Source organism: Zeus faber, assembly GCF_960531495.2.
Source record: "Zeus faber genome assembly, chromosome: 5".
Lineage (NCBI taxonomy): Eukaryota > Metazoa > Chordata > Actinopteri > Zeiformes > Zeidae > Zeus > Zeus faber.
Window position 1 is genome coordinate 10,099,420 of NC_137192.1, and position 15,757 is coordinate 10,115,176.

The 15,757-nt window shown below is 46.2% G+C and overlaps 1 protein-coding gene across 2 annotated transcripts; it reads right to left on the minus strand.

Moving 5' to 3' along the window:
• Window positions 1-5,159: 5,159 nt before the first annotated feature.
• On the minus strand, window positions 5,160-15,265 carry LOC307230846 (transcription initiation factor TFIID subunit 4-like). 2 transcript variants are annotated; one of them, XM_080001306.1, is made up of 16 exons: window positions 15,050-15,265; window positions 13,988-14,446; window positions 13,020-13,147; window positions 12,433-12,558; window positions 12,149-12,214; window positions 11,907-12,029; window positions 11,624-11,713; window positions 11,289-11,504; window positions 10,925-11,078; window positions 10,732-10,828; window positions 10,283-10,452; window positions 10,049-10,179; window positions 9,739-9,864; window positions 8,274-8,330; window positions 8,062-8,184; window positions 5,160-6,520 (listed from the first exon to the last, which is right to left on the minus strand). In XM_080001306.1, the coding sequence occupies exons 2-16, from the start codon at window positions 14,400-14,402 to the stop codon at window positions 6,356-6,358; spliced, it is 2,187 nt and encodes a 728-aa protein (XP_079857432.1). In that variant the 5' UTR covers window positions 14,403-14,446; window positions 15,050-15,265; the 3' UTR covers window positions 5,160-6,355. The 2 variants fall into 2 exon arrangements, with proteins under 2 accessions (XP_079857432.1, XP_079857431.1); XM_080001305.1 differs by having other exon boundaries at window positions 5,160-6,523.
• Between the last annotated feature and the right edge of the window lie 492 nt (window positions 15,266-15,757).

Here is a 15,757-nt window from a genome sequence, read left to right on the forward strand (position 1 = left end):
TTCTTCTCCCCTCGGGGTAGGAAGGGGTCATGGCGGGCCTGTACGGAAACGAGCAGATTCATTTAGATATCATCTAATTTCCCCCTTGAGTTCCACCTCTTATCACCCGCACCTTCATCAGACCGGAAGAGGCAGAAAAGAGGGAGCGCTAGGGACATGGGGTCAGGAAGTATATTGCCGTCCACTCCTGTGATTTCAATTAGTCAGCCCTATGTGCCAAAAAAAAGCCCCCTCTGGGGATTTAAAGGGATTTAATCCTTCTCGGCTGTGTGTCTATCAATTAGCCACACCATTAATCCCAACGGTGTAATCTCATTAGATACAGTGCCTTTAATGAGACACAGAGCGAGAGAGAGAGAGAGAGGGAGGGAGAGGGAGAGAGGGAGGGGGGCAGAAAGATAGAAAGAGAGAGAGAGATGGAGAGAGCGAGAGCAGTAGGGGGAAAGAGAGCGAGAGCTGGACGGAGAACGGAGCAATACGAGGTTGGATGCAGGTAGAGGCCATTGGAAAGCTGATTTGATGGAGGCTGTGGAGGATCTGCAGAAGGATTAAGACGTGCTGAAACTGGGAGGGGCCAATGCAAAGCATTTATATCGCATGCGAAGAATAAAAAGGAGCGCAAATAAAGGAAAGGGGAGGTGGAGCGTTGCCCCTGTCGGTTTACAGTCGATCCAGAGAAGAGCGTGCTAGGCTGGTTAATTAGGGGATGTTTCCAGTCCCCTGCTTATTTCTGTTGGAATACCGGAGTAATGAGAACACCCAATAACATGAGCTAACCTTCGATACAAAAATGAAGGCCTCTACAGGCCCGGCTGGAGAGTAAAACTGTGTTAATAGGGAGAGCCATCAGCAGTGGCTTCCATTACTCTGGAATAATAATGAATGTAGTGAACAGTCATCCTGGTCGTTGCCGGATGTGATAATGAGATTAAGCCCATGGTAGGTTCTTTGATGGGCTCAGAGGCAGAGCCATGGCAGAGACAGAGAGAGAGAGAGAGAGAAGGAGGGAGAGGGAGGGAGAGGGAGGGAGAGGGAGAGAGGGAAGTTGCCTCCTTGATAAACAGTGACTGCAGACTGAAAGCGTTGTTGCTGGCTTGGAACTAAGGCCTTGTGCGTCCTACATGAAGTTTTCCCTCCACCATGGGGCTGGGCCGAGGGACCAGATCAGATCTGGGTTCCGGTTCCGGTGCCAGCCAAGTCAATCCACTCTATCTCAACGCTTCCTCATGGACGGAGGTTTCCTGCTACCCAAAGGCATGGGGTGGAACCACGGAGCTTCGCTGGCTGTTTCTCTGCAGTTGCAGCCTTGAGCCTCCTGCTATTTTTATACTGTGATAAGAGCGAGATCAAAATGAACAAAAATCAATGGACTGCTGTGAGGTTGGTAAGAGTGGGAGGATCCACCATTTGAAAAATAGCCCTGGGCCCGGATAAAGTGTTCACTGGACACCAAGACCAAGAGCAGGGGGTTAGGGGGGTGGGGGCGGGGGTCATGTTTGTATTGCAACCGGGCTGTCTGGCTCGGGTTGTTCCAATTGCCACCCGGCATCAAGTCAACTAATGTGCAGCGGGTGAAACTGAGCCCAGCGTGTGGCTCCATCATCGCCCTAATTCGTCTGGATGTAATTCCCTACCGAAGCCGCGGGTGGAGTGGCTTCCACGGGCATTAAAAACCGCACCTTTGCAGGGGTGTGAAAGGGCTCCTTGGCGGCCAAGCCGGTCTAGGGTTTCCTCCCTGGCGAGATGGAGCTCCTGCCTAAACCACCCCTCTCCATCCAGGACCATTCTCCTTTGTCAGCATCACTCCGGGAAGGCAGCACAACAATTACCATGAATAATTGATCTGAAGAAGGGTCATTAGTATAAATAAATAATTTCCTACCACACGTGTGTCGCAGCGTTAATCTTGTGTAATGTGTAATGATGATATTATAGTGGGCGCATGTGTGTGTACGTACGATATGAGCATGAACTCCTTTCGTTCCATCGACAGTAAACACGATACATTTGCATATCCTTCATGGTATTTCCCCATCAAAGAGACTCGTAAAACTACTCATGCATTATTCATTTGTTTTCGGCTGAACACTTAACACCGTATGCAAGGTAAAAGGCCTTCGAGGCGAGGTAAATGTTTGGTTTTAAAGGTGTCTCTGCAATTTAAGAAGGTCTATTTTTCAATTTGTCGTCTGGGTTTAATTTGAAATTGGCAAGGGAGGTAAAAAGCTCCCTCGGCCTCTCTCGGAGACCGATGGAGGTTTTTTTTTTTTGGATCCCATAAAACATGATTTGGTTTCTTCAGCAGGCTCCCCTCATTCCCTCATTCCCTTTGCGAACTGTTGCGAACAAACCCCGCGGGTGTCCATTGGCTTTCACTTAACATGGAACGGAAACGGAAAAAAGACGACTCTTCAGACAATCTTTCTGTTTTTCCATTGCGTAGGGGGTCCAGGTTTGGTGCTCCCTACACTGGATCACGTGTCTTTTTTTTTTAAGGTTGGTCTTGGAGAGAAGTGCTTTCTGATCGGCAGCCCCACCACTGAACTCCACCTTTGTGAATCTCACAATCGATGTCGATTTTCCGTGCTTGGCTGATGCTGCTCTCGTGGCTTTTGAGACCGTTCCTCTTGACACATGAAATGCTTCCGCCGTTTTTTTTTGTGAGACGCGCCTGCAGTTCAGGCACCGACTATTCGGCATCTCTGAAACTGTTAGTCAGCTCATGTCGGTGTGTAAACTCTGATTAACATCATGCCAAATTGGCACACAGTAAAATTATGTCAAATTTGCACACAGTTAATGGTGCAGTCAACCTGATGTGACAATTGCAGTTGCGTTTTTAATTGTGATTTCGTTTTCTCTGTGTTTCCATTATTTAACATGATGGCGGTGGTTGTTGATAAAGATGAAGACTAAGACGTGATAGCTGAGAGGGTAAAAAGCATGGCTCACGCGTTTAACCCCCTCAGCTATCACGTCTTTCCATTGATCCAGATTCAGTCGAAGTTTATCATAATTTTTATGTGCAGGCAGGTTCCCCTACAGAAGACCAAAACGAAGATTCATTAAAGTAAGATGCTCTGAATCCAGAATGCATTCAAACTTCAAGCCGTGCAGAAAATGTTCCACAAGCGGCCTGTCGCTTTTGCATATGCTCATAAACATGTTTGTCCATATGCAGGATCACATTCCATTACGTCTTGCCTGACTTTGGAAAATGGAGATTTTTTTTTTCCTCGGGACAGGCCCGATGATGAGGAGCCTGTTCCCACTGGGTTGACCGACCCCGCAGCTGAATCAGCTCCATTAAAAAGGCCAACAGGCTATTAACCCCGGCACCAATGCTTCACAGGTTCAGCCTCGCTTATGAACCCATTCTAGAGCCAGTCATAAACACTGGCTTTATTATAGCATTGCTCGGCCAATGCAGGCTGCCCGCTCCGTAACAAAGGAGTTCTCCAGTCAGCATTAACCCGGGCGGAACAAGGTCAGGAATGCACAACAAATGGAGTCGAGACTCTCAAGGAGGTGAAAAACCAAAGGTTGCCGCGTGCGTTAATTCTTTCCGTGCGCGATTCCCGAGAGGAGAGGGTTGAAAGCAAGCGGCCGTCTTTCATTTGAGGATAAAAGTGCTTGTAGGCGGCTAAATTTGTGCTTTCTAATGGATGATAAAGTGCAGTGAGTGAATCAAAGTCTGCTACTTCAGTTACATTCTTGTCTCGCTCCAAGGAGAGTTTTATTCATAAGCTCAAAGCATGATCAACAAAATGCAAAGAGGCACTGAGATGGATAAAATTAATGAACTGACTGTGAGTGTTGCATTTGTCTCACAGCTTGAATATGGTTAAGAATCAGATTTTGCATTCAAGGGTTTGCAAATATTTTAGTAATTTCCATCCAGCTTGTAACCTTAATAAAGAGTGTCATAACCATGCACTTCCATAACTGCTTGGTAATGAGATCAACTTGATCCACCTATAATTATAAAATATTAGTCCTATTGAGGTTAAACCAGGTAGAACAAAAAGGAGAACTCGAGCCCTCACACTTGTACACAAACACAGCGGGCTAAAAGTCTCTTCTCTTCAGCAGGGATTGGGACGTTGACCCTCCCATAACCACCAGGCACGCCGACTAGAGATGTCACCAGGCGAGCACACAGTCCTCTGGGCGCTCAAGTGGGAGCTTATATGGATTTAACAGAAAGAGCAGCGGCGTTGAGGAGTAGGAGCGGGGATTACAAGGAAAAATATTGGATTTGGCACAGGGCACCAGGAGGAGAGGGCTTCCCTCACTCAGCGCCACCAGCGGGCCATCAGGCGGCAGCCCGGCTCTGAGTGCCTCACACACTGGGGCTGGGATGTGTGGCCATATAGTCTCGTTGAGTGCAACACATGGCTACCTGCCCGATGGTTGATACTCCTAATGTGTCTTGTCCTTGGCCTTGAAGGTCAAGGTGTCGCGTTTAGCAGGACAAATACCATATTGCATGAGTAGCTGTACTCCAAACTGGATGGTGGTGCGTAGGAAAGGTATACTTTATTAACTTCAGTGTTTGTAAATGCCCTCGTATTCTATCCCTGGTCATTGGGCATGCAGACGAAAGCTGCTCCCAGTCACGGTAACATCAGGCCATCGCTCCCACGGTAGGATGGCCTAATTACACCCGCCAAGCAGTTGCGCATCCGGAATGTTGGCATCCGATGGGGCAGCTGTTGCCAAGGCAGTGTGTGGAGATGCTAATGCAGACAGACTTACAGGACAACCCCGCGCAGGACACAACAGGACAGCCTTTGTGAGAGAGTTGTGCTGCTCCCCATGGGCCTAGCAGCCAGGCTTTTTTGTGTGAGTTGAACAGGGGGATAGCCAAAAACTGTGTTCTGCACATCTTGCTATACAGATGTTAGATTAAACAATATCATCTGCAGGGAGAGCGAGGAGGGATCCCAGAGGTATTTATCGTGACAACCAGTAGTGCCAAATAGAAAATAGTTCACAGCCAGAGATTCTAGTGGTGAAGCGCTGCTGCCCCCCAGTGCCTCATAATAAGAAATTGGTCAAAACCCCAAGCCCAAAACCCCATGCTAAGAACCATATCAGTTTTAGCAAAATCTATATTTATTCAAAGTTTTTTCCAATACCAAGAAAGAAAATCCATTTTTTTTTTTTTTCCAATGTATGGGTCAACTATTCCAATTCTATAAAATTGCAAATCATTCAGTACAGCATTTACAAATACACAGGTTAGGAGACGTCTCCAAGAGTTGTGAAGCCGTAGATACCAAAAGCTAGAGGCTGTCCAATAGTACACCAAAATATTTGCACATCCTTTTAGGCCATTGGGTCAATTTACCGATCAACACTGTCATGAAATTATTACAAAATTCAAGCTGAAAAAAAACTCTTTGGAAAGGTGTAATTTAATCTAATTAGTCATGATAAATTTAGATATATTCATCAATTAACAATGACGCCCATTGCTTGTGGAATGGACAAGAGATGAAAAGGAAACTTCAGGTAGATTAACGATTGGCATAGCTGTACAGGTTAAACAGAAGTACCTGAATGTGGTAAAAATTGGGAGATATGAAAATTTTCATAAACATTTCTACATTAATAAATATGCTACTGTGAGAGGTTTTCAATTTGAGCTACACAACAAGTCAAATAAATAAATACAAGGAAATTAATTTAAGCGATTTTAGTAAATAAATATGTTGAATCAGTCCAAGTAGTGTCGATGCAGACAGACAGTGTCAACACACGGGTTAATTGCTTTCTTCCTTTAGGGATGTTATATGGCTTATTTTGTTTTAAGAAGGCAACTCAGTAGATTACACAGTGTGGAGTTCTAACTAATTATAGTTTGATAACAAAATTATTAGTGGGTGATCTATAAAAACCATAAAAAAATCTCGTGAATTTTTAAAAATCTTTCACATATAAAAACAATCATAAAATCTAATTGACTGTACTCTGTTAAAGTGTATTGTACAATAAGTCGTTAGTCCATACAAAATAACTTCTCCAATAGAAACAGTCTTTCTTATTCTTTTTCAGGAAATTTTAAAAAGAGGTTGTATGTCTATGATCGCTCTGCAGGAAAATACAATGAAGCGCTTTTTGAGGAAGGAGGTAGCGCGGCTGAGGCTGCAAGGCTGCGAGGCTGCGAGGCAGACGGTGTGGCCAAGGAAAAGCCCATTCTGGAGGGCGCTACTTGAGAACGAGGCCGTGAAGCACCGCCCAACATGGCCGCCGCCACTGCGCCAGAACACGACAGCACCTGGAAATGGGTCGAGCCATATCGCCTTGAGGGAGCTATGAAGGCCTGTGTGTCCTCTCCTCCTCCGCTGGCCTATTTGAGGAAGCCCTTGTAGAGGAAGTGGGAACGCCTGGAGAAGCGCTCGTTCTCCAGACAGAACAGCAGGTCCCTGAGGTTGATGCGTGTGACGCGCTGCCGCATGGGTCTGGAGCCTGACAAACCAGCACCGCCAGACAGCGACAGGCTGGATCCCACTCCCTGCTTGCATGGATGAAACACAGACACAACAGGAAATGGTGGAGTAAATAGTGAGACATTTGTTTGGAAAAGAAGTAGAGTTCAATTTACAATGTCCACTTAAATGGAATTTTTTAAAGTCAAGCAAAAATCCCTCAAGAATTGTACTGCGGATGAGGAAAATAAACTATGATAAATTCAGCTGGCCTAGGAGTTGTAAATAATAGTCACTAGCGATACACTGTATGATTGACCGCTGACAATATTAGTCCAAAATCATTTTTAACGCCTATTCTGGTTGGGTAAAAAGGTTATATATGTATGATGGTGTTTCCGCTGCTCCTCCCTGGGTGGGTTATTGATGGAGCATATAAACACCACCAGCACTCCCATGCTGCTCACCCCAAACTCCTGTTCTGCGGAAGTGAATGATGGCTATTTGCAACATAAACACACCAGCAGCATGGAAACCATTTTATGAAAAAGTACATCAACAAGGAAGTTTTCATGTCTCGGAGCAAAGATCGCCACAAGCCTCAAATATCTGTTTGAGTGTAAAAACCTTTAAACTACTGTTGAGCTGAGGGCGGGGGAACACTATTTTCAAGACAGTGGGGTAGTCAAGAGGAATTAAAGCTGTAAAGAAAATGAAATTTAAAATGAAAATTTAAAATGTACAGTCGTTGGGGAATACAAATTCTGGCCTTCACATGAAACCATGTCACTGTGTTTGTATGCTGCTGCTGCTTCTTTCTTGACAGAAGGAATCTGCTGCTTCTTTCTTTTGTGATGATAGAGATAACCAATTTGAGTGCTGAAGTTGTATGCTTTGAGAGTTTATTTTAGGACGTCTCATTCCAGTGCATCACTTTGTTGTGATAACAAAAGTCACTGTGTTTTACCTCATTTTCTACCGGAACAGACAATGGACGTTGGTGATTGGATGACTCCTTATACAGTGCTCTCTGGGGGTCTCCTAAAGCTGCTCTTTATAGTTTTGTGCCTTTAACTCTTTTTTTTTGACAGAACTTAATAGTTTGACACTAATGCAAATTTCATGTTCATCCAAGGAACAAAAATATCCAAACAGCCACCCAAACAGCCATTCAGGCATCGCTGTCTTGAATCTTGAAAATTAATGAGATTTTTACTTCTGGGACCTACAATATAGCTCTGTGAGGCTGTGGTGTGGGGATGGTGTGGTTTAAGAAGCCACACGGGTCTAGATCATTGGGGCCCAGGATCAGAGTGGCTACATACCTGTTGCTTGGTCTAACGAGCAACAGATAAAGGCTCCTCTCCTCAGTGTGTGTGTGGGTACCCCATCCCCACACACACACACACACTGAGAGAAGGCGCCCTTGTCACGCACATGTCCATCTGCTCCTGGCCTTATTCCATCTAGCCCACTACCTACAATAAATTTTGTGTCTGAAAGCCCGTCATCTGTGTCTCTGTGCCGGAGGTCCCTGAAAACACCAGTTGGATGGCGTGTGATAGGCAAAATAGTCAAAGAGGAGTTTTGGGTTCATGGGGGAAATGGGTGTGGAAGCTTGCAGTACCTCAGCTGCGGCAGCAGAGGATGGAGAATCCAGAAGCCTTCTCTTCTTCCTGGGCCCGATGGCGGCCAAAGCCGTCATGTTCGCCTCCCGCTGTCTCATCTGAGCCAGCTCCTGCTGCTGCATCTGGATCGTGCCACACAGCAAGAAATCAATACACTTTGACAGAGGCTGCTTTTATCCATAAACTAAATTTCTCTACACTTTGATCCAACCTCTTTGGCCTTCTGTTTGAGCCGCAGCTGCTCCGGGTCCTCTTGCCGAGCTCGAGACTGCAAGGGCCAAAAAAAATACAGTATTTGATGCTTGGCATGGCGCTAAGTTCAAAGCTCCATCAGTGTGCAACCGGTCTTGACTGAGGATGTACCGCACCACATTGAATTATGGATGGATTCTGCCTGAAGCATGCACACACCGTGCACAGCTAGACACATAGCTAACAAGGTAAGTAATGTGCAATCTTTTCCTCTCCTCCTTTGCATCTAGCTATGCAAAACAGCCTCTGAATGGCGAGAACAGGACAGAATAACAAAGAAATAGCAACATACATTTGCTGTGGTTTGTGACTGACAGTGAACAAAGTGCACACAACAAAAACTGAAAACTTGGCATGAATAGCAAGACAAGTATATCAATAGAATAACCACAAGAGGGAGCCCCTTAACCTGTAAAGACACTGAACAGGCCCTAAAGGGACGCTTTAGACATTTCACATTAACAAAAATAAAAGTTGAAATTGAAAATTACATTTCTAAATGTCATGTCATTTGATTACATTTTTCCTATTAGAAAAATTGATCCAGGCAAAAATATATTGCGTAAAGCATTCGATGTGCTACATTTCTCTTTATATTATACCAGTGCAGTGCCTCAACACCTCACGTCCTTGGGTCTCCAGCAATATCCCCGCCAAGTGTGAAGTAGATCGGATGAACGGTTGTTGAAATAATGGAAGGACAAATAGACAGACAGATTTCATCCTCCCTTAATAGTTTGATTAGATGCTTTATATTGGAAAACCATTGGCAAAAGGCATGACAATATGGGTTGTGAATTCAATGTTTGAAGCAATTTGAAACTGATTATATAGACACAAATCAACATAATAGCACCATTAATGACAACATCATACATTATTTGAATACAAATATATGCAAAACACGATAATTCAATAAAGATAACTTTAGAAAATTCTTCTGCCGAAACATAAGACTAAGGTATATTGCTTTTCTTTTTAAATGACTTCAGAGACACTTGAATATATTTACTTCGTATTTTTGTTTCAAGACCAGTCACACTTCTTGTTTCTATTGCTTCTCCTCTGGTATAATGCTTGAAGGGTAATTCAATTGTTTTCCATGTTCTAGTGTTTAAAAAAAGCATTTTAATATGCAAAACGTTTGAGTATCAAACTGCAATAACTGCAAGATAACAATATTTCAAACTGAATTGTCACTCAAGAATAATATAGTAGTAGTAGTATAATAGAGCATAATAGTATCAAAATGGGAGCCTCGCTGGCAATGACAGCCTATGCACTATTCTTTGTCCCCGCGGTGAAAGGCGTAGCTAGATCCTGAGAGCAAAGTCACCTATTCCTTCTGGATTTCCTTTGATTTCACACTAAAACACCAGGCCTTTGAGTGCGAGCCAAGAAGGAGGCCGGTGATGGTACCGTACCTTAGCTGCCTTCAGGAGAATCTCCCGCTCTTGCTCCTCCTTCCGCTGCTTCTCCAAATGGTCCAGCTGCTCAAAGAACCTGAGCTGAGCGCGCACGTCACCGCTCTGCTCGTAGCAGCCCTCCTCCTGTAGTTACACAGTACCATCCAGTGGAGATAAAGAGGGTTCATCATGGATCTAATACATCAATAATGAAGCGTAACATTTTAAATAAAAAAAAAACAAAAAACAGGGCAGGTACTGCAGGCCTATACAGATCTGGATCTGCCCTCCGTAACCCATTTGACATCAGGACAGGTCGTGAACAAACCTTGAAACTGGAATTTTTCTGCTGGGCCACCTGAGAGACTGTCTCCACGAGGTTCTGGATCCGCTGTTGGGTGGCGTGGGACACGTATGTGATGACGTCCCCACCCAGCTCCATCACCCCGAACCTCCTACCTGGAAGAGGAAGATCCGATACACACAGTGAGGAGCTGTTGAAGAGCAAGGAATCGACTCAGACGATGGTGAAGCCAAGTGAAGCGTGCGTATCTAGTCTCACCGATCTCCAGCATCCTCCTTTGCAGCATGGAGGTGTGGAGGAACACCTCGTCCTTGCAGGACCGCGTCACCGCTCCCACCAACTCAGAGTTGGTCGCCAGGATGCGGGCAGTCTCCTCCGACAGGTTCACCCCCGCCATGGAGGCCACGTCGTTGATGTCATCATCGTCCCTGGACGCGCAAGACACCGCCCGTGGTTCAAGTGGTTCAAGCCCACAGCTAGATCCACCACAGACTGAAACTGTGTTTTAATGCAAGCACTCACAGAGCTAGACCGACCGATGCTATGGCTTTAAAACCATCGTAGGGATCTGTGGTTGGTGCGTAAACCACAGAACTTGATTTAATGGTTCAATATCTTCAAGTGAAACCCTTGAGGAAACATTTGAAGTTGCGCTGGACTGAGACCCTCAAGGACATTTGCCAAAACAATGATCATTTTGTGCTTACTTAAAAGTACTGCCAGCGTCTTTCAGCTTGATTTTTAGTGCAGGAGACAGCGCTGCTGGAGGAATCGGTCTGAAGGCAGGAGTTGCCACAGGCCTCACTGGAGGAACCAAAAAGGAAACGTGGTTTTGAAGGCTTAATACCATGTCTCGAACATACCTTGACACATGCACTTAGGCACATGACCCATCCCCACCTGAAGGCAGTGGTTTCATCTGAACTTGTTGCTGTCCCAGCAGAATGTGGCTCGGAGCCTGGTTCCTCAGGGACGCCATGGGTGTGGTTGTCAAGGAAACCTGGGGCCTCAGCATCGCTCCCTGCTGCTGAGCTTGGAGCACCTGGGTGGTTGACTGTTCAAGGAGAAAATGCCGATGAGTAATACACTTCAAAGGCAACGTTTTAAGAATGCAGTGTGACTATTAAAGTGGCTGCCACCGAGTGGCCAATGAAGGGGAAACCCCGGTATGGATTCCCAGAAAAATGACAAATGTTCACGCCCTTCAACTCAAAGTTCTAACCAATATCTCTAGGAACAACCTTCAGATTCAGTGGGGGGTTACCATCTGGGTAGTTTGTCCAGGCTTGCTGAGGCCTGGCTGGATCTGGGCTCTGGTCATTTGTGCAGCAAAGCGAGGGCCTTGGCTGCTCAGAGTAACTGTGCTGGAGATGGGAGAGCTTGTGGAGGCTGGGGCGGCAGGGGCTGGCTGAGTGAGCTGACTCTGCTGGATGAACGATGTTGCATCGGAAGTGAGCTGCCTCAGGGCGGGGAGGTTTCTCTGGAAGATGTATTGTCAGGTGAAAAAAATGATCACGCTGTCACTACAGCATGATAATATACCGTACATAGAAAGGTTTGACTCTGCTAGTAAACAAAACAAATAACATTGAGGCTAACCTTGAGAAAAGGCACAAGAGAAGGCTGTGGTGAGGAGTTGAGCTCCTTGTACAATCTGTCGGTGAACTCCGCTGCTTCCAGCCTGCCTTCCTGGTTTAATCAGAAGAAAGGCAGGGTACTCTAAGAGGTATATTAGTCACTGGAAAGGTGGATGAGTGAATGTCTTGATTCACTTTTGAGAAGCCAATGAGAAAAATTTTATAAATTAATCTGTTATGGATTTGTAGATTTCAGTGATCGGATCAGCCATGCAGAATGCACTGTTGTGTGACAACTCACTCACCAGCAGGTCCTTGACCAGCTCTTTGACATTGGCTGCCGTCTCTGACGACTGCTCCCCATTGGAGGCCAACTTGATCAACGTGGACAGGAAGTTCCTGCACTTTTTCACATTCTCCATTGTTTCCTTGCAGAAGACAAGGACAAATTCAAAGAGACAAAATGACAGCCTGGTTAGGCCCCGTGTTGTATTTAGAGGCCCTGCCCGATCTGATCCATGGAATTAGCTCAACTAACATTGCTCACTGTTGCAGAGGTAGCAGTGCTGGCAGGCTGGGGGCCGGTCCCAGGTAGTGCAGCTCCAACTGACCTCTGGGTGGAGAGGAGAGAGACAATTACACATTTTAATCATACACATTTCATACACACCTTTCTCAATCACAAGGCCATATTACATTATACATACACATATAAACAACATACTGTATATAACTTTTAGCCTGCACCTCATATGAGTTATTTGTGCTGTTCTGTATCAACTACTGTATATAAGGATTTTTTTATTTTCTTAATATGAGGGAAACACTGACCTGGAGTACAGGATGTCGATGATGGTGATGAGCAGTGATTGGGGAGATAGTTGTGGCAGCCGAAGAGGCATGTCGAATGATGTTGCTGGGCACGACTTGCCTGCTGATGATGGGGTTCCCGGGGACCTTCAGGAGGAGGGAGCCAATGCATGGTGTAATGTGAAATATGTAAGATATATAATATATATGTGTGGTGTGGGGATGGTGTGGTTTGAGTAGCCACATCTGTCCTGGGTCTAGGTAATTGGGGCCCAGGATCAGAGTGGCTGCATAGCTGTTTCTCGTTGGTTGGTCTAACGAGCAACAGGTAAAATCCCCATCTCCACACACACACTCAGGAGAGAGGAGCCTTGTCACGACCTGTGTCCATCTGCTCCGGGCCTTGTTGTATCAAGCCCCCTCTCCACAATAAACTGTGTTTTCTCAACCGCATTGTCTGTGTCTCTGTGCCGGAGGGCCCTGAAACTGCCACACTGGCCATGGCCACAATAATGAAATTCCCAGATTCAGGAAAAAATAAAATAAAATAAATAAACAAACATTTTCACCTGTAGTTGCTTGCCTTGAACCTGGACTGGTTGACCTACCTGAACAGGAGGCAGGTTGGTAGGGTTAGCAGGCCGAGGAGCCATGGAGCCCTGGGCCTGCATCTGGGCCAGGGCCTGCTGATGGATCATCAGCAGCTGCCCACTCTCACTGCGCACCAACACCATCCCTGAAGCAAATTAAAAGATACACGAGACAATTTAGGGATATGAATAGAACAGACTAGGAACTTCTGAAAATACATACATGATATGAAGTTATACATGTGTTTTAATGATCTAAAATGCTGTATTCTATGTGTACACTAGTGCCCATCAACACTGGATATTATAGCCCAATGGAAATTGTTATCAATACCATGCTTATATGAAAACATAAACAAAAACAAGTAGCACAAGGTGATCTATGGTTTTAATATCAATCTCATGATATGGGACCAGATCGGCCTATCATCTTGGATCCTGATTCTCATAATATAGTGATAGTTAAATGTTGTATTTGAGACTGCATTACAATATAGCCATTTTCTGAACTTTGTAGAGGATTCTAGCTTTTCTTATCAATAACTACTTGCTTGTTTATAATACCCACATTACTAATGATCATTACTCAAATATTTCTTGTTTGTAAATATCTTTCAAACGCGCCAACAGTCATGCCCAAAATATATTCAAATTTGTTACCATGGTATTGGTTAAAATATTAGGATATTTTCATTTTGTCTATAGTGTCCTTTAACCCTTAATCATTTCTTTAAATTAGAAAGGAGTTGTAGTGTGGTGTAAATAATTTCCGTGAGAATATGTAAAGTATATCAGACTTACAGCTCATTGGTATCTGTTGACTCAGATTACACAAAATTCTTAGTTTATTTTTATTTTTTTGACTAAATAGGTGGAAATAGATGGACACTTGCAACAGACCGGCTGATGATGGGATTAATGTAGCCAGAAGCAGAGCAATCATCAAGGTATTACAGGTTTATTACAGGATATTTCCAGTCACCCACCTGGAGGGAGCTGGATGTTCTGGATGTTGGGCTGCCCACGGGGGGAGCCCTGCGTGAGCCTGGGAACCAGCATCTGGGCGGCCAGGGTTCGGACCGCGCCTGGACTGGAAGCGGTGGAGCTCCTGGGTGACAGCCCCTGGTGCTGTGCTGAGTGTACGATGGTTTTAGGAGCCTCGGCTTTGATTAGGTGCGACACTGAGGCCGGATGCTGGGCAACCACAGCGGATCCCGTGGCATTGTTGTTCCCGTTAAAAGTCACCGGGGCCTCCCGCATGGCTGTCGGTCCGCCCGGCTGAGATGTAACCACGGCATTGTGGGAGTTGGTCTGAATAACGCTGTTTGACATCGGGGCATTGTTGCTGTCACTCGTGCCACTGGTCACTGTAGTCCCACTTCCTGCACGGTGAGAGTTCATGGTCTGGCCTCCATTCACTGGTTGGAAACCAAAATGTGTTCAATCTGGGAAGAGATACCGACATCAAGTGTTTATCACTAAGTGTGCTGTGAATTTCCTTTTTTTTTTAACATCATGTAAAAAGTAATAATAAATAAATAATCGGAAATGCCTTTTATGTTGCAAGATCAAAATTGCCAGGCTGTTTATTCCTCAGTTCCAGCTCTGTGTTGATCAGAACAAGCTCGGGTTTCGCACAGTGAGAACCAAAACAAGGGCAGGTATGCATGTTTGTGACGTTTTGCACCGTTTGTGACGTCATGTGCCGCTTCTCGCAAGTCCACGGGATAGCGTTGTGCCGCGGAATTACGTAGTTGTAAAAAGTGTGCCGTGGCAAAACAACACTCCAAAAACGACGAGAAAAGGCGTTGGGGAACAATGGCTTATATCTCGGCCGTGCGCTGCATCGCGGATGCTGCGTCCGTCCGTCCGTCCGTTACTGAACCAACCAACGGATCCCCGTTGAAAAAAAAAAAGAGTACGAACTCAAACTTATGTTAAAAGTTGAGTTGAAAGCAACTTGAATGCGGTGGGAACTTTCCCCTCCGCTTCGTTCTGTACTTTCTGATGCTGCGAAAAGCGAAACAACACAGCGCAGTGTCTAGTACCTGTCCCAGCTGGACGTCGTTAACTCGCGCTGCCCCCGGTCCCGGAACCACACGTATGGTTAACGGCTGTCTCGCGCCTGGCCCGGCGGCTCCCGCGGTACCAGCCGGACGCCTTCGACTCCAGAGAAGCCGCGCGATGCCGAAGCGACGCCTTGTTCCGCTCCGCGGTTGATGACAGCTCTCCGTGCCGAGCGGGGCCAACCGCCATCTTCACACTCCTGCGCGCTTGTGAAAAAGTGAAGCGCTTGCAAAGGACGTGCGCATGCGCACGGCGGCGCCGGCGTCGCCCAGCCGAAGTCCGCGGGAGCTCCGATTGGTTCGCCCCGCGTCGTAAAGGGCGGCACCGATGGCCCCGGCTGTCATTCCTGGGGACGTCAGCGGCGGAGCGGCGGCGGTTGGCGTAACCTTCCGTTGCGACGTAACCCGAGGGGGGCGAACTCCCGAGGGGGGCCTGTGCGCGGCGCGGGACGTTTTGGCTTCGGCAAAAAAAAAAAAAAATGAGTTTGCGACAATCGAAGGGAGAGAATTTTGGGATGCCGCGAAAGTCGACGTCCCGCACAAGATGGCTGCAGCGCGTTAACTCGCCAAGCCGGGCCGCAGTCGCTGCTGTGTGGGGGCGTGTGGGGGCGTGTGGGGGCGCCATCGCGCCCTCCGTTCAGAGGGGACCCGTGTTATGCTGCGTTCCAACGGAACTCGGAAATCTCCCGT